Consider the following 21,441-nt stretch of genomic DNA (forward strand, 5'->3'; position numbering starts at 1 on the left):
CTGCGTATACGTTTGTTCTTGCAGTGTCTGTGATGGAAGAGGATACGTGTAATCTGGAAGGGTACAAGATTAAAAAGACCAAGACTTGGAAGAATGTGGAAAGAATTTTTCAGAAGCATGGAACTACTGGAAACTAATCAGTTTCAGAGATTTGGTATCTATCCCTTCTACCTCCATAATGAACAGCGGCCATCGTAACCTCCATCGAACGCAGTGAGATATCCTGCACAGCTGGTTTTCTAGCAATCGATTTTCTGTCTTGATGATGATTTACTTCTTTGAAATCATCAACGTACGTAAACAATTTATTTCAGTGAAGAAAGGAGTGAAAACTATAATAAGGACTTACACACCACACCCCATGGCGCAACAGCCCCGAAAGGCAATGGCCTACCAAGCGACTGCTGCTCAGCCTGAAGACTGCCGATTATGAGGTACCGTGTGGTCAGCACGACGAATCCTCTCGGCCGTTAATGTTGGCTTTCTAGACCAGGACCGCCAACTCACCGTCAGATAGCTTCTTAATTGTAATCACGTAGGCTGAGTGGACCTCGAACCAGCCCTCAGATCCAGGTAAAAATCCCTGACCTGGCCGGAAATCGAACCCGGGTCCTCCGGGTAAGAGGCAGGCACGCTACCCCTAAACCGCGGGGCGTCATAAAATAAGGACTTACACAACTAAATTCTATATATAGATTACTCTAGAGGAATATTATATTATTGTAATAGACCTTCAAACAAGGTACTTTACTGATATGGACTTCTAGTAAAATAAGACCATTCATGATAATACAACGCATTCTTAATCTCAGCCTTTTACAAGTTAACTGGGGTTGGCACTTCGTGAGGATTTAGCCCACTTTTACGGCCAGATACCTTCCCTGACGTCAGGCATGTGGGGGGATGTATTCACTATTAGTTAGTGGTTAGTAGAGTGAAATGTTCTATGTATAAACAAAAATGTATATTACTGCGAACACAAACACCCAGTCCCCGAGCAGTAAGAATTAAACTAGATGCAGTTAAAATCTCTGGCCCGTGCTGGAAGAGAAACCAGGCCCCTATTATTCGAAGGCCACTGCACTGACTATTTGGAGAAGTAATTGGATAAACTATTATTATTATTATTATTATTATTATTATTATTATTATTATTATCATCATTATTACTAGCTGTAGTAGCCGGCTCTGCTCGGGTACTTTCCATAAATCTTTAATTTTAGGATTTGTACTAACTGTTTAAATTGATTTATTTTTGTAGATATTTTATTGTAACGTTGACTGAGAGTTTACGAACTCTTTTGTAAATTTAGAATTACTGTTTTTTTTAGTTTTTGATTGTAATTTCGTGTTAAAGTATTACTTGTAGCAGCCCATATTATCGAGGAAGTAGTCGATCCTTTCGAACAAGTAATAAAAGTGTATGTGCACCTCGCACAACACATACGATGTACACGATTCCAAGTGTTACTGGGACTGTCAGCAGTCAGAGTTAGGGACCCTGAAAACTGTGGGCTCAACACAAATATCGGTCATTTTCGGCTTATTCTTGTTCACCCCTTCTTAACCCCTATGCCTATGGAGGCTGAACTTGAACTTAAACAGCATCCAGAGTGTCACAATTCATCTTAGCGACCACAAAAGCCATGGATTCGCCACTAATATCGGTCGTTTCCGCTTATTCGCATACTTTTACATATCAACCTCTCCCCTAGGGGTGCTAGTGGTGCCTTACCCTCGCAGTATTTTTTACAGATAGTAAGTCATGTGTGTAGAAAATTTGGTTGAGATCTATGCTGTAACACACACACTCACACACACACATACATCCGTAATCTCGGTCACTTTTGGACATTTTCTCCCCACCCCCTACGGCGACTTAAACGGCATTCAGAGAATCACTGTTCATCTCAAGGACCCCGAAAAGTATGGATTCGATACTATTTTCGATTATTGTACACTGACTGACAGAGCAAATGCAACACCAAGAAGGAGTGGTCAGAACTTTATGCCAATTGCAGGGTAGACTGACGTCACTGAGGTATGCTCATGATGTGAAATGCGCCGCTGTGCTGCGCACGCAGCGAACGATAAATGGGACACGGCGTTGGCGAATGGCCCACTTGGTACCGTGATTTCTCAGCCGACAGTCATTGTAGAACGTGTTGTCGTGTGCCACAGGACACGTGTATAGCTAAGAATGCCAGGACGCCGTCAACGGAGGCATTTCCAGCAGACAGACGACTTTACGAGGGGTATGGTGATCGGGCTGAGAAGGGCAGGTTGGTCGCTTCGTCAGATCGCAGCCGATACCCATAGGGATGTGTCCACGGTGCAGCGCCTGTGGCGAAGATGGTTGGCGCAGGGACATGTGGCACGTGCGAGGGGTCCAGGCGCAGCCCGAGTGACGTCAGCACGCGAGGATCGGCGCATCCGCCGCCAAGCGGTGGCAGCCCCACACGCCACGTCAACCGCCATTCTTCAGCATGTGCAAGACACCCTGGCTGTTCCAATATCGACCAGAACAATTTCCCGTCGATTGGTTGAAGGAGGCCTGCACTCCCGGCGTCCGCTCAGAAGACTACCATTGACTCCACAGCATAGACGTGCACGCCTGGCATGGTGCCGGGCTAGAGCGACTTGGATGAGGGAATGGCGGAACGTCGTGTTCTCCGATGAGTCACGCTTCTGTTCTGTCAGTGATAGTCACCGCAGACGAGTGTGGCGTCGGCGTGGAGAAAGGTCAAATCCGGCAGTAACTGTGGAGCGCCCTACCGCTAGACAACGCGGCATCATGGTTTGGGGCGCTATTGCGTATGATTCCACGTCACCTCTGGTGCGTATTCAAGGCACGTTAAATGCCCACCGCTACGTGCAGCATGTGCTGCGGCCGGTGGCACTCCCGTACCTTCAGGGGCTGCCCAATGCTCTGTTTCAGCAGGATAATGCCCGCCCACACACTGCTCGCATCTCCCAACAGGCTCTACGAGGTGTACAGATGCTTCCGTGGCCAGCGTACTCTCCGGATCTCTCACCAATCGAACACGTGTGGGATCTCATTGGACGCCGTTTGCAAACTCTGCCCCAGCCTCATCCGGACGACCAACTGTGGCAAATGGTTGACAGAGAATGGAGAACCATCCCTCAGGACACCATCCGCACTCTTATTGACTCTGTACCTCGACGTGTTTCTGCGTGCATCGCCGCTCGCGGTGGTCCTACATCCTACTGAGTCGATGCCGTGCGCATTGTGTAACCTGCATATCGGTTTGAAATAAACATCAGTTATTCGTCCGTGCCGTCTCTGTTTTTTCCCCAACTTTCATCCCTTTCGAACCACTCCTTCTTGGTGTTGCATTTGCTCTGTCAGTCAGTGTATATGGCACCCCCTTCCCACTTTCACCACCAGGGCTGCTGGGATGGGGGGTTCTTACCCTCACATTGTTTGTCTCCAGATAGTAAATCATACGTGTACAAAGTTTGGTTGAAATTGCTCCAGTGGTTTAGGAAGAGATGTGGAAAGGTAATTTATAAAACATGGCGACGTGTTCCCATCCTCCTATATACAGCCATAGTCATGAACCTCCTAGCAAGAGAGGTACTTCATAAAAAATGGCGGCGTATTCCCATCCTCCTATACACACCATTTCTTACTGGACTGTGATGATATTGCCGGAATGAGTAACACATATGGTTGAGGCGCTGGCCTTCTGACCCCAACTTGGCAGGTTCGATCCTGGCTCAGTCCGGTAGTATTTGGAGGTGCTCAAGTACGTCAGCCTCATGTCGGTAGACTTACTTGCACGTAAAATAACGCCTGCGGATTAAATTCTGGCACCTCGGCGTCTATGAAAACCGTAAAAAGTAGTTAATGGGACGTTAAAGCCAATAATATTATTTTTATCATCATGATACAGAGTAAGGGGAAATAATAACATGGAACGCAAATGAAAAAGAAGCAATAGAACACAGAACAACTAAATTTAAACAAACACAAAGACTTACCTGGCCAACCTATAAAAAAAATCTCTTTCGATAAACGCTAAGCTGAAACACTATAATTCCACAGTTAAACCAGAGGCAACGTACGCTAGTGAAACTTTATTCAAATTAAATGTAAAATCTACAACAGATAAATTACAGAAAACTGATAGAAGAATTCTTAGAACAATTATTAATAAAAAACACCAAGTTGATGGACAGTGGAGATTGTTGCCTAACAACATTGTCTATCGTGAATGTGAATCAATAATATCTACAATGCGTAAAAGAAGAATTTCCTTCTTCTGTCACATATCAAGATTACCACACACTAGGATATTGAAACAACTATTTGATTATTTTTTGAAAAATAAAATCAATAATAATTGGTTCAAAGAAGTTCAGGATGATTTGGAAGAATTGGGTATAACACGACAACAAATCAAAGACAGAAAAGAGAAGAGGATTTTGAAGAACAAAAGCATAAGTCTCAAACTAAAAACAGTTGAACGGAAACAATATACTATATCGGACACACAAAGGGCTTCCAGGTCGGAGAGGATGAGAAAGTTCTGGGAGAAGAAAAAGAAGAAATTAATTCAAATGTATTGATTCAAGTGCTCCATTGTGGACGTAAAATATGTAAATAATAATACAGAGTAAGTCGCTGTCGCCTAGCAACAATCTGTCCATCAAGGTCGGTTCAAATCTTGGTGCGGCTTTGTAATTGAATTAAATATACAAAATTACACACCATAAAATACTAGCTATCTGATTTCGTTCAAACCACTTCCTAAACCCTCTCAGAGGTAATAAGAACAAATTGTTACACTTTCAGCGAAATCGGGAGTCCATTCGAAACAAACAAATCAATATTCATTTTTGTATATTAGAAGAAGGTATTTTAAATGTTTACTAAAAACAGCTTTGTCTAGTACGTCCGTCCGTCCGTTCTACTGGACCGATTTGCTTCATTTTTGTTTTATTCTCTCCAGAATTACTTGCCGGTGAATCGTCGGGCATTGATAGGTCTCTACGTTCACTCAACTTTAAGTAATCATAAAATAAAATCAATAAATGATTACTCCAACATTTGAGAGCGAAGCCTTACCGTACGTAGCCCGCAATTCATTCTGTCCTGTATATAGCGGGTTGCATACGGTTTAGGAGTAATATCTTTACGTAAGAATATCGACGAAGCTAAATGATTAAAATGACGACGTCTATAGGCAAACTTGTCATTTCAACGAAACTTGGTATACATATTCTATCTGGAGAGAAATACCGTGGAAGTAAGACACAACTAGCACTCCTAGGGGTGGAGTGGGGAGGGAATGACATATAAAATTAATCGAAAACGACTTATATTAGTGTTGATTTTGAGGTCGCTGAGATGAATAGTGACACTCCCGATGACATTTAAGTTCAACTTCAGCCACTATCGACATGAGGGTTTAGAAGGATTGAAAAAGAAAATGTCCAAAATGACTGAGATTGGCACTGAATTCATAGTTTTGGGGTTCTCTAGGCTGATTGTTGACAGTCCTAAACACAGACGGAACCGTGCACATCATATCGATAGCGCGACGTGTAAATACATACAGTTATCACATTTTTATTATTTGAAAATATCAGTTACTTACCAGACAATATGGGCTAAGCCTCCGTGGCCCAGGCGGCAGCACGCCGGCTTCCCACCGCTGGGTTCCGACGTTCAAATCCCAGTCACTCCATGTGAGATTTGTGCTGCACAAAGCGGAGGCGGGACAGGTTTTTCTCCGGGTACTCCGGTTTTCCCTGTCATCTTCCATTCCAGCATCACTCTCCAATATCATTTCATTTCGTTAATCATTCATTTATCATTGCTCTAGAGGAGTGCGACAGGCTTCGGCAACCGGCACAATTCCCATCCTCACCGCTAGAAGGGGCTTCATTCATTCCGTCCCTGACCCGGTCGAATGACTGGAAACCGGCTGTGGATTTTCATTTTCCCAATATGGGCTGCCACAAAGAAAAAAGTTCCACACGGAACAAAATATTCTAAAACTAAAACTTTAAATTACGTACACAATAACTCTAAAGCTACTAAATAGTTCGTAAAAACCGAGGGAGAGGCTGCGCGGTTTGGGTCCAAGTTCGAATTGTCGGCAGCTTTGAAGGTGCTTTTCCAAGGTTTCCTACTTTCACAGCAGACAAATGTTGGAACTATGCCTTAATTAAGGCCACGTCCCTTCTTTCCCACTCCTAGCCCGTACCTATCCCATCGTCGCCAAAAGGCTTATCTGTGTCGGCGCGACGTAAAACCAATCGCAAAAAAGTTCATAAAATATAAATCAACGTCACAATAAAGAAATCTACAAGAATTCATTTCACGCATAATAAAGAAGTAAGACATATGCTAAAAGTAAACGTCCAGAAAAGTACCGGGCAGCGCATGGAGCAATTTTATATCAAGACACGTTATATTACCTATTTATATATGGCAACGGGCACACGGGTCCTCTAGTTATTATCATATTCCTTTAGGCCATTTGAGACCACGTTAAGCAACAATCACACTTTACTGCGAGCCTTCTTTGAAGCCCAGAATCTTTGCATTCCTTCCCTGGCAGCCTGTCCTCTTACCTTTGTCCATCTCCTATTCAGTTTCTGTTCGACATGGAAGCCTCTGAAGCTGTCGATCACTGATCTATCCTTTGTTCGGTTTAGGATGTCTTCCCCATTTAAACCACAATGCAGTCCATGCGCTCGTCGGGCGAAAAGCATGTTTCCCAACAGCTGAGAAGGCTGAAGATCTGGCTCCGCGGCTCATAATCGTAGTTCTGACAACGGATGGAGCAATCTGTCCCCCAATCTTACAGTGAAAAATTATTATTAATTCACTATTTTACAGTGATATTGAGCACGTCTTCGGAATCAGATACAAGGAAGAACCACTTCATATGCATATTTATGTATAAATTATTTACAAAGAATTTCTACTTATAGTTCATGTGGTGGAGTCATGAGTGGATATTCCATCTCCATGTACTTCCGAGGTAGGTAGTATAACTGCTTTTTGTGGCTCTATGTAGCTGAAGGGGTACTGATTGAGAATTGCAATGCTGTTATTCAATATGTTTGGAATTAAGACCATTGCACGCTATGACGATCGGCACTGTGATAAGTTTCTTCGCTCTATACATAGGCCTAGATTTTTAATTTCCACCAACAAATCGGCGTGTTTGGGTGTATATTTTTCTGTGAGTGGTACTTAAAGGTTACGGAAACTATCTATGATTTAGCAGACTTCCTTGGTCTTATCTAGTAGCACAATATTATGGTCTGTTACAGGTAACTGTCCTGTCAGTGATGAAAATACTATCCCAATAAAGTCTGCAGTACCCTTTTTCACGAACTGACGGTGGTTCGTACTTAAATAACGGTGTAGAATGCTTAATTAATTGGCACAAATGAGCCGGTTACTGGTGGATTATCTTCTCTACTTGATCATGTCTGGATTTGTAGTCACAGTTTGCCAACAATCGGCTTCCGAAAGTAGTGTATGGTATTGACTCGCTCGATGCGGAGCATTCGTGACATACACTGGTGGAAAATGAAATCAGTACACCTAGAAGGAGTTGCGCTAGATAAACAAAATTCGGCAGGCGTGATTACACATCTGATAGATGGTACCTGTTCAAATGTGCGGGCTAGTAATCGATTTTTACAGTTCGCTGTGTGACTCTGGTGCCAACCGAAGCTCTAAAGGTTGCTGCAAAAGCATTACGATCCACCATAGTCATGCGGCGAATTCGGCGATCTTCCCTCTTCGTAGTGGCCTGTGTGTGACCAGAGTCCGGTCTTCTTGAGACAGTGTCTTCCCATGACAATTGCTGCCTTGGACTACGACTACGCGGTCAACAGACCATTCGCCTTCGGAGCACGTATGGGATATGATGGGACGATCAATCCAGCGTCATCCCATACAAACATCAAGCGTTGCTGACTTGACTGACCAAGTGTAACAAGCGTGGAACTTCATCCCACCTTCCAAAAAAAATGGCATAGCGCCTGGACGACACAATGCATGCCAATTTTCATGCTTGCATTCTAAATCGTGGCGACTACAGCGGTTATTAGTATACCACCATGTCATGTGTCTCCTCACGCATCCTGAACGTGTGACATGGAAACTTTTATCAAATAAATGTTACTTAGAGAATTATTTAGCATAAATTGCATTCCTTTATACTAAGGTTTTCTTGATGTTGGGATTTCATTTTCCGCCAGAGTAGATCGGATTCTAACAACTGGTCCTGAAGTATGTACTTTTCGTAGTTTTTTGTTGCAATAACTTGGTTCTGAAAAGCAAACATAAAGCCTTCTATCTCCGGGAACACCTCTGAATGTTTCAGCCATTCACTTGATACAACTCGTTCGAGTACCGCCTGTGCAGAGCCTTCTGCTTCAGTAGTGGATTTTTGGGGGGTTCGGCCGCCACCGCCACCACAGGCCCCCTGGACGAGGCCTCCACCTCAAGGAATGTGCTAAAACTGCATGCTTAACCTCACATGATCTCACTAGAGTGGTTGGCTAAGAGGGCGCTCGTAACCTTATTTGACCTTACGCTGCCTACATGTCCACTTTACAGACCTCGGATTCGACCCTAGACTTAAAGGCCTAAGAACCAAGTTCGATGCCAAAAAGTGCAAGCTTACCCTAACAGCCAACGTGATTATGGCTAAGAGGATAAGCTTAACCTAACAGGCATGACGTGTCTAGACTTAACCTCGCAGACCCCGCATTCGACCCCAGACCTAAGGGCATTAAACTTACAGACCTAAGCTCGATGCCGGGGCAAACCGCATAACATTGTAGGCTTAACCTTACATGCTGTTAAAGGGCGTTAATCGTAGAGGCCCTAATTCGAACCACGTGCCCAAGCTTAACCTCACAGATCCCCGGTTCGACCCTAGACATAAAGGCGTTAACCTTACAGACCCAAGTTCGATGCTGAGGCTTTACAGCATAACAGTGTAGTCTTAAGCTCACGCTGACCAGGGGTAACCTAACCGGTTGCCCTTCCTTACACCAGCTTGGGTATCCCTAGCTAATTGTGCAGGCTTAGCCTCACGCTGACCAGGGGTTAACCTAACTTAACCTCCCAGGACTTCGAACTGAACTTGGGACAAGATGGCGGCTATAAGGCTTAATATGCTTTATATAGGGGCGAAACATTGGAAAGCGACTTAAGGTACCTTGGAGCTGAACTTGGAACAAGATGGCGGCTACAGGACTCAATAAGGATGCTTTATTCATAGGGGCGTAACATAATAACAGAAGGTTGACGCAGGGGTTAATGCGCAAGATGGCCGCTATACAAGGGCTCTTATGGGACTCACTTCGAGCAGTTACAGCTATAACCCATATTAAGGTGTTAGTCAACGCAGGAGACATGATTTCATCAGGAATATATCAATATATTACCTATATGAACCATAACGACAAGAATATCAGCCATGAAAGTTTACCATCAAAAATATATTTTACTCTTTTCCCATCACAGATCATCAATATAAAGGTGTCATTCGAAGGATCAACCCTTACTTCGATATTTCTATCGAAACAGATCGACTATTTTTTCATAAACTCCAAGACTATCAGCCTTCAAAGTGCCAATATGTTAACTTCTAAACAATTGCAACTACGCCCCATATCAAGAGGTCAATCGACGTAGAAGGCTTTATTTCATCAGTAATATATCAATATATTGCCTACATGAACCATAACGGCAAGGCTATCAGCCTTCAAATTATCAAAATATTACCTTCTAAACAATTGCAGGTACACCCTATATCAAGGCGTCAACCGACGTAGGAGGCTCTATTTCATCAGAAATATGTCAACGTATTGCCTATATGAACCATAACGGTAAGGCTATCAGCCTTCAAAGTGCCAAAACGTTAACTTCTAAACAATTGCAGGTACACCCTATATTAAAATGTCAATCGACGCAAGAGGCTCTTTTTCATCAGAAGTATATCAGCACATTGCTCATGTGAACCATAACGGTAAGGCTATCAGCCTTCAAAGTGCCAAAATGTTAGCTTTTAAACAATTGCAGCTACACCTTATATCAAGGTGTCAATCGATGGAACAAGATGGCGGCACGGGTCTGGGGAGATGGCGTAATGCTTAATACATCTGCTTTCTTCATAGGTGCGTAAACTCGGAATGCAACCTCAGGGGCTTGGAACTGAAGTTCGAATTCCGAAAAAAGATGGTCTCGATACATTGTATGGGACTAGGTAGGTGGTATAAAGCCTAATAGATGTGCATTGCTTATATGGATGTAACGTTAGAGGGTCTCGGAACTGAGCGACTGCAGAGTCAACTGCGCTAGTTTTTGTGCTGATGTGGAACGCTCTGTTGTTTTTAGTGTCTGGAACACTGAATTTTTTATTTTAAATTTTTGAGCTAATAGACTTGAAATTTAGAGACTTATAATTGCGTGCCGTAATGTTTACATCACTTAGGCATTAAAACGTAATGTGAAGAACCGAAAAACATTTCGCGCTGCAACTGTACTAGGAGGCTGCAGGTTTTTGACTTGATGTTATATAGACGACCTACACTTTAGAAATGAAACTTAGGAAGACGGCTAAATGGCTAAAGGACAAAAGGGTTAAATGGGTAAAGGACTAAATGGCAAAACGGCAAAAGGGCAAAAGAGCAAAAGGGCAGAAGGGCAAACGGACAGAAGAGCAAAAGAGAATTAACAAAAGGGCAAAATGGCAGAAGGGCAGAAGTGCAGGAGGGCGAAAGGGAATGAACGAAAGGGCAAAAGGGCCGAAGGGAATGAAAAAGGGCAACAGATAAAAGGGCAAAGGTAAAAAGGTCAGAAGGGCAAAAGGGAATGAACTATGGTCTAGGGCTTAGAGCTGAACTTGGAGCAAGATGGTGAGATGGGACTATGATGATAGTGTAAGGTTTAATACATGTGCTTTATTCGTAGGGACATAACTTTAGAAAGCAAAGCTACTTCAAGGTCTTGATACTTCAAATCAGATCAAATCAAATCAAATTCTCTTTATTTGCAAATGAGGTCTCTACCTCGGTGGCAAATGGTACACTAAAATACATTATTGTCAAGCACTAAATTTTAAATTAACAAAGAGAAAAAGAAAATTTTCCTAGAATACAATATTACAGTATACAATTTACGCTAACAATTTTTTCTATTAAACTCACAGCTCATCCTTAATAAATTTATATTGTTTACAAAATTCTACTTATAATATCTCCTGTACTTACAAACATAGTCAACTCATATACAGTATGTGGAATTACTTCAAATAATACTATACAGCTGGTAAACCATAAAAATTTACATTGCATTTATGTACTTATTTATTTTTACCCATTTTGGAACCTAAGTAGCATAACGACCTGCTGCGTCTTAACCAGAGCCCCTTTTGCCACCACTTTTCAGAGTTCCTGAAGGGCCTTCACAGCTACCGTAGCGGTCCCAGTGCCCTCGAAGTCCCCACTGTACTTCACCCCTACAGGCAGTACCCTACTTCGGCTGTCTAAACTCCGTAGACCACGGGATGGAATTAATTTACTCACACATATTTTTATTTACAATAACCTGCACTCGTCGAATGCCTTCTAACATTTAATTTATTTTCTTTGTTGCTGTTTATTCTCTTCTTGAATATCTGTACAGATTTTGGAAAAGGATCAAACATTACCCCTGGTAATCTGTTCCACTCCTTCACGCCCTTCCCAATGAATGAAAATTTACCCCAATCGCTTCTGCTAAAATTCCTTCTAATTCTATACTTGTGGTCAGTTCTGCCGATATAATTATTTTCCAACTGAAGCCTCTCACGGATTTCTCCCTATGCTTCTTCTCCTGTATAGGTTCTATATAATCCTATAAGTCTACTTTTCTCCCTTCTCTTACTTAAAGTTTCCCACCCAAGTTCCTTTAACATTTCTGATACACTACTCTTTCTCCTGAAATCCCCTGTTACAAATCTTGCTGCTTTCCTCTGCTACTATCTATTTCTTTTATTAGGTATTCTTGGTGAGGATCCCAAACACTGTTTGCATATTCCAATAATGGACGAACCATACTTAAGTAACTTTTTTCTTTTAATTCTTTGTTGCATCCTTTAAGTAGCCTCATTATGACATGTAACGATCTGTATGCTTTCCCCTTGAACTCTAGAGACTTATAGTAGCTTACAATATGGTTTACATCACTTAGAGATTAAAACTCTGTGGTCAGAACCGAAAAAACGTTCGCGCTACATATGACAGGGAATGGAACCCATCGCTCTTCACTTTGGACTGTTGGGTATCGTACTAAGTAAATGACTGCACATTGGAAGCGTGCGTTTAAGTGATGTGAACGTGTGTTCAAATTAGGATGACTCTCCTCCTTTATCCAGGCTTAAGACTGGCTCTAAAGCTAGAGGCGGTATTAACACCCTGAAGGTTTACTAAGTAATTTGTAAGATTGTTGTTTACTATATGTTACAAAAAGAAGACTTAGTATTAGAGGAAATACGAAGAATATATAGGGAGATGTTTAGGTGATGCACTGTAAAGAGAGATAGCTTAAAAGTGACGTCATCGCTATCAATAATACCCCCATGGCGTAATTCTTGCTCTATTTCTGAAATGACTGCTTCATACTTTGTGTAACCAGCATCGTGATAGACTCTTAGCAGTTGCAATCGTTTTAGGAGTAGGTTGACGTCTTAACAGTACCTTACATCTATATAGGGTAACATAGACTTCACCGAGCTCGATAGCTGCAGTCGTTTAAGTGCGGCCAGTATCCAGTATTCGGGAGATAGTGGGTTCGAACCCCACTGTCGGCAGCCCTGAAAATGGTTTTCCGTGGTTTCCCATTTTTACACCAGGCAAATGCTGGAGCTGTACCTTAATTAAGGCCACGGCCGCTTCCTTCCCACTCCTAGCCCTTTCCTTTTCCAGCGTCGCCGTAAGACCTATCTGTGTCGGTGCGACGTAAAACAACTAGCAAAAAAACATAGACTTGTTAACATTGCGTTTACATGCAAAGAGTTGATGTGTAGGAAACGGTAGGACTTGTTTTGAAGTAGTACGTGCTTCTGGGATGGCGTTTGCAGGTAAAAACTGAACATGGTTTGAAGGCAAAGATGCATGAAATCTTCTTCTTCAGTGTTATTATTATCTTGCTTTTCTTATTATTCTTCTTCTATACCAACATCCTTGTGTTCCTCTTGATACGTTTGCACGGCGACAGAACGTGTAGTAGGCTTAGCGAATGAAGTAAAAAGCATTAATGGTACAGAAATGTTTAAAATCTTCTTTACCATCATCAGCATCAAGATCATCATCATTATCATCCTGCTTTTCTTTATCTTGAGATCTGTGCAGTGTAACAGAACTTGTGGCAGGCATAAAGGTTGAATTAAAAGTATCTCGCAGAGGTGTACTTTTTCAAATTAAATCAGTATCTGCACGAATACGTTTGAGCTCTTTAAATGTGTTTCTTGATGAAACTACACTACACGCGTTTTCATGACGTTGCCCGTTGTAAGCGTTCTTGAATTGTCTTCTACAGTGTTTGAAAAACAGTCTTACACAACATCTCATGGCGTCTCTTGTGACAGCTCCGGAGAAACGTCTTTCCACACTCTTCGCAACTAAGGATAGGAACCGGTTGTTCCAGGATAGACGAATTTCTAATAACACAATTCTCACATTACTCAAAAGATAAATCTCCACCTGAGGGCTCCTTCTCTTGGACTGCAGCCTATCCTCCTAACTAAATGATTGTGCATTAAAAGCTTGCATTTATTTTAAACACCCGGCCTTCGAGCTCGTAAAGTCAGTTTTCTGCTGAGATGTGCACACTGTCAGGACACCATTCTATAACACATTTCGTATAATTGCGTTTATCTGTTCTATCGAAGAATACGACATAACAAGTGCTGTAGAAAATTACATTTCTAATAATTTTGTCTGAACATGTCTTTCCGTACAGGTTATAATAAGAGAGATAATAATAAATGTAGGCTTTTGCTGAGCTGCGAGAATTTTTTTGAACAGAATGTAGTTTTCACGCCAGAGCGACATAGATATATCGACTCGATCTGAAAATTAAAAATCGCGTAATACAATCTTCAGAGTGGGGGCTCACACGTACTGTCTCCTGTGTACAAGTTCACGTCCAATAGGACATTTAGGCTTCAAACTAGGGCCTGTACGGTTAACACCCTTAGGCCTGTGGTCAAACCCGAGGTCTGTAAGGTTAAGCTTGGACACGTAGCCAGCGTAAGGTTATGCCATGTGCTCTATTAGGCCTGGGGTCGAAACCGAGGTCTGTAAGGTTAAGTCTGGTCAATCAGCCAGCGTAAGGTTATGTGACGTTAAGAGCGCGTTTTCCAATATTACACCGCTATGAATAAAGCATACGTATTAAGCCTTATAGCTGCCATCTTGTTCCACGTTCACCTCCAAGTTCTGGTAGGTTAGGTTAGGTTAACGCGTGGTCAGCGTAATGTTAGGCCTGTAGTTAGCCCGGGTATCGAACTTGCTGTTAGGTCAAGCTTCTACTCTTATGCGGTTAGCCCGTGTGTTGAACGTTGAGTCTCTTAGATTAAAGCTCGTACTCTTAGGCTGGAGTCGAACGCGGGATCTACGAGGTTAAGTCTGTTAGCTTCCCCTCTTAATCATAACCACGCAGGCTGTTGGGGTAAGCTTGCACTTTTTGGCACCCAACTTTGGTCTTAGGCCATTGAGCCTAGGGTCGAACCCCAGGTCTGTAAAGTTAAGCCTGGGCATGTAGCCAGCGTAAGGTCATGTAAGGTTACAAGCGCACTCTTAGCCAGCTGCTCTAGTGAAAGGTCATGTGAGGTTAAGCATGCAGTATTAGTCAGCGTATACCATGAAATGGAGGCCTCCTACATGGGGCATGTGGTGGTGGTGGTGGCGGCGGCTGAACCCCCCAAACACCACTACTCTTGAGTTTTAGCGCATAAGTATTAGACTGAAGGACTAGTGTGACTGACCAGTGAGAACACAGAGGGAGAGAGCATAACTAGTGTAATTGTGTACCTAGAGTAGGAGCTATCAGTCGAGTACTTATTTATTTTCTACCTCGCCGTCACGTTACAACTGATATCAGAATCGGGATCGATTGGTAGCAGTAGCTTCGTAGTTAGTAATTTCTAGTAAATAGTAAAATGGATGCCGAACAGTTCTAGGCTTTTCTCAGTAAAATCATGGGTGAATTCAAGAGTGAACTTAAATCTACTCAAGGCGAACTTGAAACTGAATTTACATACCGCCAAGACCAAATCAAAAACGAACTTAAGTGCCAACTTAGATCAGAGTTAAGTGAAGTGAAAGATCGACAGTTAGCGTTAAAGCAGGAAAAAATTGAAGAGTGGCGTTATGTAGGATATCATTTTAAAAAATACCGTAGGTTGTGGTATCAGGGGTTCGAAAACAAGGAGAGGATGTGAGTGCCCTGTGTACGACAGTGGGGGCCGTGGAGACACGTGGTAAGCCCACCAGTAGCGAAGGCGGCGTAGCGCTGCGAAGGTAAACCTCCACGCTATGACGGGACCACTTCGAAACCGTCTGCGGGAACAACGGTTGGAATCTGGACTAGAAGGCCGTACAGCTGATCGTCGGGCTACATGAATGATCAGCGGAGGCATTGCCCAGGCCCTGACGAAGAATTTGTGGGAGCGCTCGACGGGTGATACGCTGATCACCAGCTGAGAGACACCTACCAAGTCCGGCAGAGGAAAAGGACTCAGTGTGCCAAAGAGACGATACAGGAATTCGCTTCAGTGGTGGAGCAGGCTAACCCACAAAACTCTGGAGGGGTTGCATGAGCACCACATTCGGCGGGAGGTGGCCTATACTTTCATCGATGGGCTCCGCGACGCGGACATTCATTAACGGCTAATGCTCATCGGGCAGCATAACTTCAGAGAGGCCCTGACGATAGCCCAGAGGAGGGAAACAGTAAAAGTAACAGGGGCAGAATCACCTAGCCTAAGAGTCATGAGAAGCGAGGACGCGCTGGAGACTCATCCCGTAGCAGAAGAGCGACGCAACGCTCCCGCGAGATCACTTGTTGGAACTGGGACGAGCGTGGCCACCTGAAGAGGAACTGCCGTGTGAGAGCGGCCCATGATCAGGAAAGCTTGCTTCTTGTTTAAAGGGGCCTAACATCTAAGGTCATCGGCCCTATCAGGAAAACGAGTAAGGGCCAACAAAGAGAGGCGTTCGTCGGCGCCGTCACTACCATCTCCTCGCTTCATCCTAAATGTGATCACCGAGCGGAGCGATGGCAGATTGATCGCTATGTCTCGACAAACACGGGGGCGGCATTAACCATTGCCAGGCCAGACAGTACCGAGGGATGGACAGAGAGGGAGCCCAACCGCCCCTACGTTCTGCGAACAGCTTCAGGATATATCATCACTGTCCTGAAAGAGGCGCTCCTAAATCTGACGCTGGGACAACGACGCCTACGCATCTGGGCCGATGTCGCCGACATCACGGACGACGTTATCCTGCTCCCAGAAGCTCTACGGGCACACAAGGTGACTGTTGATATGAGAAGAGGTATATCGTGGCTCGGCAAACAGGAGATAATGCTTTGGTGCCCAGCGAAGTGACCCCAAGTAGCACGAATAACGCCTGCCAGCGATGAAGTTATACCGGTCAACAGCGAGATGATGGTAACGGCACGGATAGAGGGGCCTGAACAAGGTGAAGGCGTGCTCGGGGAACACGGATCGACGACCACGGATCGTGCCGGTACGAATAACAAATACGACGTCGCGAGATCAGATGTTAACCAGCGGAACCGAGTTTGGGACGTCTGAACCAGTTACGTACGTCGTTCCAGTGGACGTCAAAGAGCATAGACCCTAGAAGCAGACGAAGGATCAGACAAACTCCGAAAGATTATATACGATGCCCGAAAGCATCTGAAGGAGAGACAGGTTACAAATGCACAGAAACAGTTGGTAAGGTATAGATGAAGAGATGAATGTAGAGACGAATTTAAGGATTATTTCAGTGGAGAAACGTACAAAATCTTGAAGAGAAATACTGAAAATATGTTAAAAAATAATAACACAGGTAAAGCACTAAAAATGGTGGAAGGAGCAATAGTAGTAACTGGTAGCAAAACGGTTTTAAGAAGGAGAATGGGAAAGAATTTTCTTGGAAATAAATTCATGAGTTCCCGGACATCTTCACTGCTACCAGAGGCGACTACTGAAGGACAAACAGGGTGTACCATCACATCAACAGCGGCGACGCCACGCCAATCCGGCAACCACACTGCAGGTTACCCTGGTGAAGAAGGCGGGAATCAATCAGATGCTGAATGACATCAAGCAGAGGGGAGTAATCGAAGAGTCGAACAGGCTATGGTCATTGACACTTCACCTGGTGAAGAAGAAGAACGGTGAACTCCGCTTCTGCGTCAATTACCACAAGCTGAACGATGTCACAAAGATGAACTGTTTCCCATTACCTCGGATAGATGACATCCTAGACACGTTATTTAGAGCCCAGTGGTTTCCGACTTTGGACCTGAAATCCGGGTTGGCAACTGAACGACAAAGAGAAAACGGTGTTCTCTATCGGTGAAGGGCTGTAATAGTTTACCGCCATGCCCTTTGGTCTCTGAAATGCACCGGCGACTTTTGAGCGACTGATGGAGCCTGTGCTGAGAGGGCGGACTCAAGACGCCTGCCTCGTGTATCTGGACGACATCATTATCGTAGGGCGCACGTTCAAGCAGCACATCGAAAACCTGCGTTTCAGAGTGTTCCAGAGTTTCCGAGGGCTCACCTGAAGCTAAACCCTGGAAAATGCTACCTGTTCCAGAAGGAAGTGAGGTACTTGGGCCACATTGTGCCGTCGGAGGGAACAGCCACGGATCCCGAGAAGTTAGAAGTCGTCAGGGACTGGGTGGTGCCAAATGCCAAGCGAGAGCTTCGAAGTTTCCTCGGCCTTTACCCGTACTATAGCAGGTTTACACGCGACTTTGCAGACATCTCAAAGCCACTTACACTGCTCACCAAGGACAGGAAGCCCTTCCAATGGTTGAAAAGGTGGAGGCTGCCTTCCGTACACTGAAAGAATCTCAGTGTAAGGCACAAATCCCCAATCCAGTGGACACCGACGCCAGCGATGTGGAAATTGGTGGGGTGCTGTCGGAAGTGCAGGACGGTCAGTACAAGGTGATCGCCTACTTCAGAAAGAGAAGTGTGTGCACTGTCAGTAAGTGGAGAGGCAGGCAGGCACTATGCATGTCCGGACCGTGAAGGTTGGGATCGAGCCGGCCTCAAGAGGGAACAGCTGAAGCACGACTTTTTTCGGGGTGCTTTCCGGCAAAACATTACAGTTACGAAAATGTTCCACATTATGGGATGGCAAGGTTAAGGAGTAAGGAGACGACTGCCTCACTAAGAGGTATGTCTTCAGCTGTCAGTGGAGAGAGACCGTGGAATGGCACTGTTTGACGAACAAGTCTTAATGAAGCTTTCAAAGATAAGAAAGGCCATAATATGAAAATAAGGTTGAAATTCAAGAGGACAAATTGAAACAAATAATTATTTTCAGGAACAAGAATAAGGGAATGGAATGATGTATCAAAGGATATGTTCGATAAATTTCCAAGTTCCTTGAAATCATGTATCAAAAGACTAGGTGAACAATTGGTCTGGACACTCCTAACAGCAGATCAATGATTGACTGCTTTCAGCATCATCCGGAGAAATAATTCCTTAACCTCAGATACCTACCTAAAGAATTCTGCTTCCGCTACTAGATAGTACTACAATTACAATGTCGTAACTGGTAGGCAGACTACATGAATGGCAGCACTTAGAAAATTGATCCGATGGCTGAGGCCCTAATAAATATGCTGGTTCTATTTACATCACACCGACGTAGGTAGATCTTAGGTCTGCGCTAGGATAGGAGTGGGAAGGAAGAGACCATGGCCTTAATTACGGTACAGATACCGCATTTGCCTGGTGAAAAAATGGAAAACAACGAGAAACAAGAGCTGCCATCAGTGGGGTTCGAATCCACTATCTCCCGAATGCAAGCTAATACCTACGTAACCCCGACCGCGCAGCCACTTGGTCGATATGTGGTTTTGTTTTAAGAGGAAGTATACAGTAACTGGGAAACAATCCTCTAGCTGAGATCCCTGATGGGCTTGTATGCCTTGGGTTTATTTTATTTAAATACATTCATGTTCATAAAAAAACAGAACACCTTGAAAGACTAGGGATTGGAAGTTCGCATTCACAAGACATGTTCATTAGTATATTCTGCAGAAACGATTAACATTTCAGTCACCTAGGTTCAGCATGTGTCCTGTTGCCTAGTAGATACTCGATACTCCATGGGCACTGATAACTTGTACCATTAGTGATTGCATCGACGCATATAAGGCCTGAATGGCGTCCTAGGATATAGCTATCCATGCTGCATTCACCTGGTTCCACAGTTCACCTTTGGTGGTTGGCACTAGGTCACAGTGCCGCACCCGTCGTTTCACCATACCCCACACATTTTAGATTGGTGACAAGTCCGGTGATCGGGTGGGCCAGGGCTACAGTCTGATATCCTGTGCCAACAAGAAGACAGTGTTCGTGCAGCAACATGTGGTTGCGCATTGTGCTGCTGAAATATGGCGCCTGGGGTGTCGTGCAGAAAAGGGTATGGCTACGGGTAGAAGGATGTTATTCACGTAGGTCAAACTGGCCACAGTGCCCTGGACACGCTGTAATTTGTGGTCGTACTCAATAGCACCCCACACCATAAAGCCTTGATTTGACGCTGTATGTCTTGTGCGAATGCAATCAATGTGATGTCTCTCCCCCTGTCTGTGGCAAACCAAAAGTGCCGCCATCGTGTTCAAACAAACAGAACCTGAATTCACCCGAAAACACTATCTGCTGCCATTCCTGTCCCCAGTGACGTCATTCCATACACCATTGCAATCTAGCATGTTTATGCACATTAGTCAAAGGTAGACGGAGAAGTGGACGACGCGCCGGTAACCCAGACCGTAATAAACAGCGACGGACTGTCACTCCTGATAGTGTCATGTTTTTCTCAATAGAAAATGTACTAATTGATATGAGAGTCCAGACCATGTCCGTTGTCTTGAGATCTTCCCGGCACAACCAACTGTAGGATACTGTTATGATTGAATTAGGAGGGCACGTTTAAGCCTCCTGAGTGAAACACAACCTTCAAAAGAATTAAACGAATACAGTTATACTTTCGGCATCAAAGCATCTAAACAATCAGAGCAGTGAACACCTCGACGAATTTAAAAAGGAAGAGACGCGATCAGTAAATGTATTTTATTTGCGTCCGTACATCTCGTCAAGTGATAAAGATTATTTGACTCCAAACTTGACTTATTCAAAAATAAATGGGTCAGCATAATCCAACAAAGTCGGGCAACGATGCACGTAGAACAACGATGGTGAGAACGACCCAAATCGACGCTGTAGAAAAAATGAATATCAATACTGGTTGAGATGCTAAAATGAAACAATACCAGAAGACGCACACAAACGAGACCTTTTCAGAACAATATTGTGACTTCTGGGACTTTCCGAGATGAGTAATAGCTTGTGCAAAGTGATCGAATAACGCTGTGCTTGGCTCAACGACCTAGTGAAAGCCTACTGGATCAAATGAAAATGAAATAAACACCAGAATGTGTAATGAAACTTAGCGTGGCCCGTAGATGCCCGACTCTTCTTCTTCTTTTCTTCTTGTTCTTGCCGTGCCGTCTTCTATCGAAGGTTCGCGATCATCATGGATATTCTACATGGAAAAGCGACATCGTGCTCTTATGTAAAAGCAACATCGTGCTCTTCTCAAACCAGTCCTTCAGGTTTTTCAGCCGGGTGATTCTTCTACAGCCAGGTCTCCGTTGTCCTGAGATCTTTCCTGCACAACCAACTGTAGGATACTGTACTTTTCATTCCGCATCACATTTCCGAAATATTCAAGGTTCCTCTTCTTAATAGAAAGGAGTACTTCGGCCTTGTTTAGTCTTTGTACTGTTAGTGAATAATCACAAACACATGCTAGCTACTATACAATCTACATCTTCTATATTAATAAATATCCAAAAACCACTACGACACACGCAATTAATTACACACGACTCTTGGTCCATGGTAATTATTATTATCATCGCATATGAGCCTCCGCGGCTCAGACGGCAGCGCATCGGCCTCTCACCGCTGGATACCGTGGTTCAAATCCCGGTCATTCAATGTGAGATTTGTGCTGGACAAAGCGGAGGCGGGACAGGTTTTTCTCCGGGTACTCCGGTTTTCCCTGTCATCTTTCATTCCAGCAACACTCTCCATTCTCACTTCGTAGTATCTATCATTCATT

At 43.9% G+C, this 21,441-nt stretch overlaps 1 protein-coding gene across 1 annotated transcript in view; it reads left to right on the forward strand.

The window, feature by feature from the left end:
* The first annotated feature begins 18,101 nt into the window (after window positions 1-18,101).
* The window catches only part of LOC136866729 (talin rod domain-containing protein 1-like), a 125,367-nt gene continuing 122,027 nt past the window's right edge, over window positions 18,102-21,441 (forward strand). The window contains exon 1 of the mRNA XM_067143839.2: window positions 18,102-18,282. Within this exon, the coding sequence (XP_066999940.2) occupies window positions 18,102-18,282 (181 nt within the window). The remainder of the gene's footprint in view (window positions 18,283-21,441) is intronic.

Source organism: Anabrus simplex, chromosome 3 (assembly GCF_040414725.1).
Source record: "Anabrus simplex isolate iqAnaSimp1 chromosome 3, ASM4041472v1, whole genome shotgun sequence".
NCBI lineage: Eukaryota > Metazoa > Arthropoda > Insecta > Orthoptera > Tettigoniidae > Anabrus > Anabrus simplex.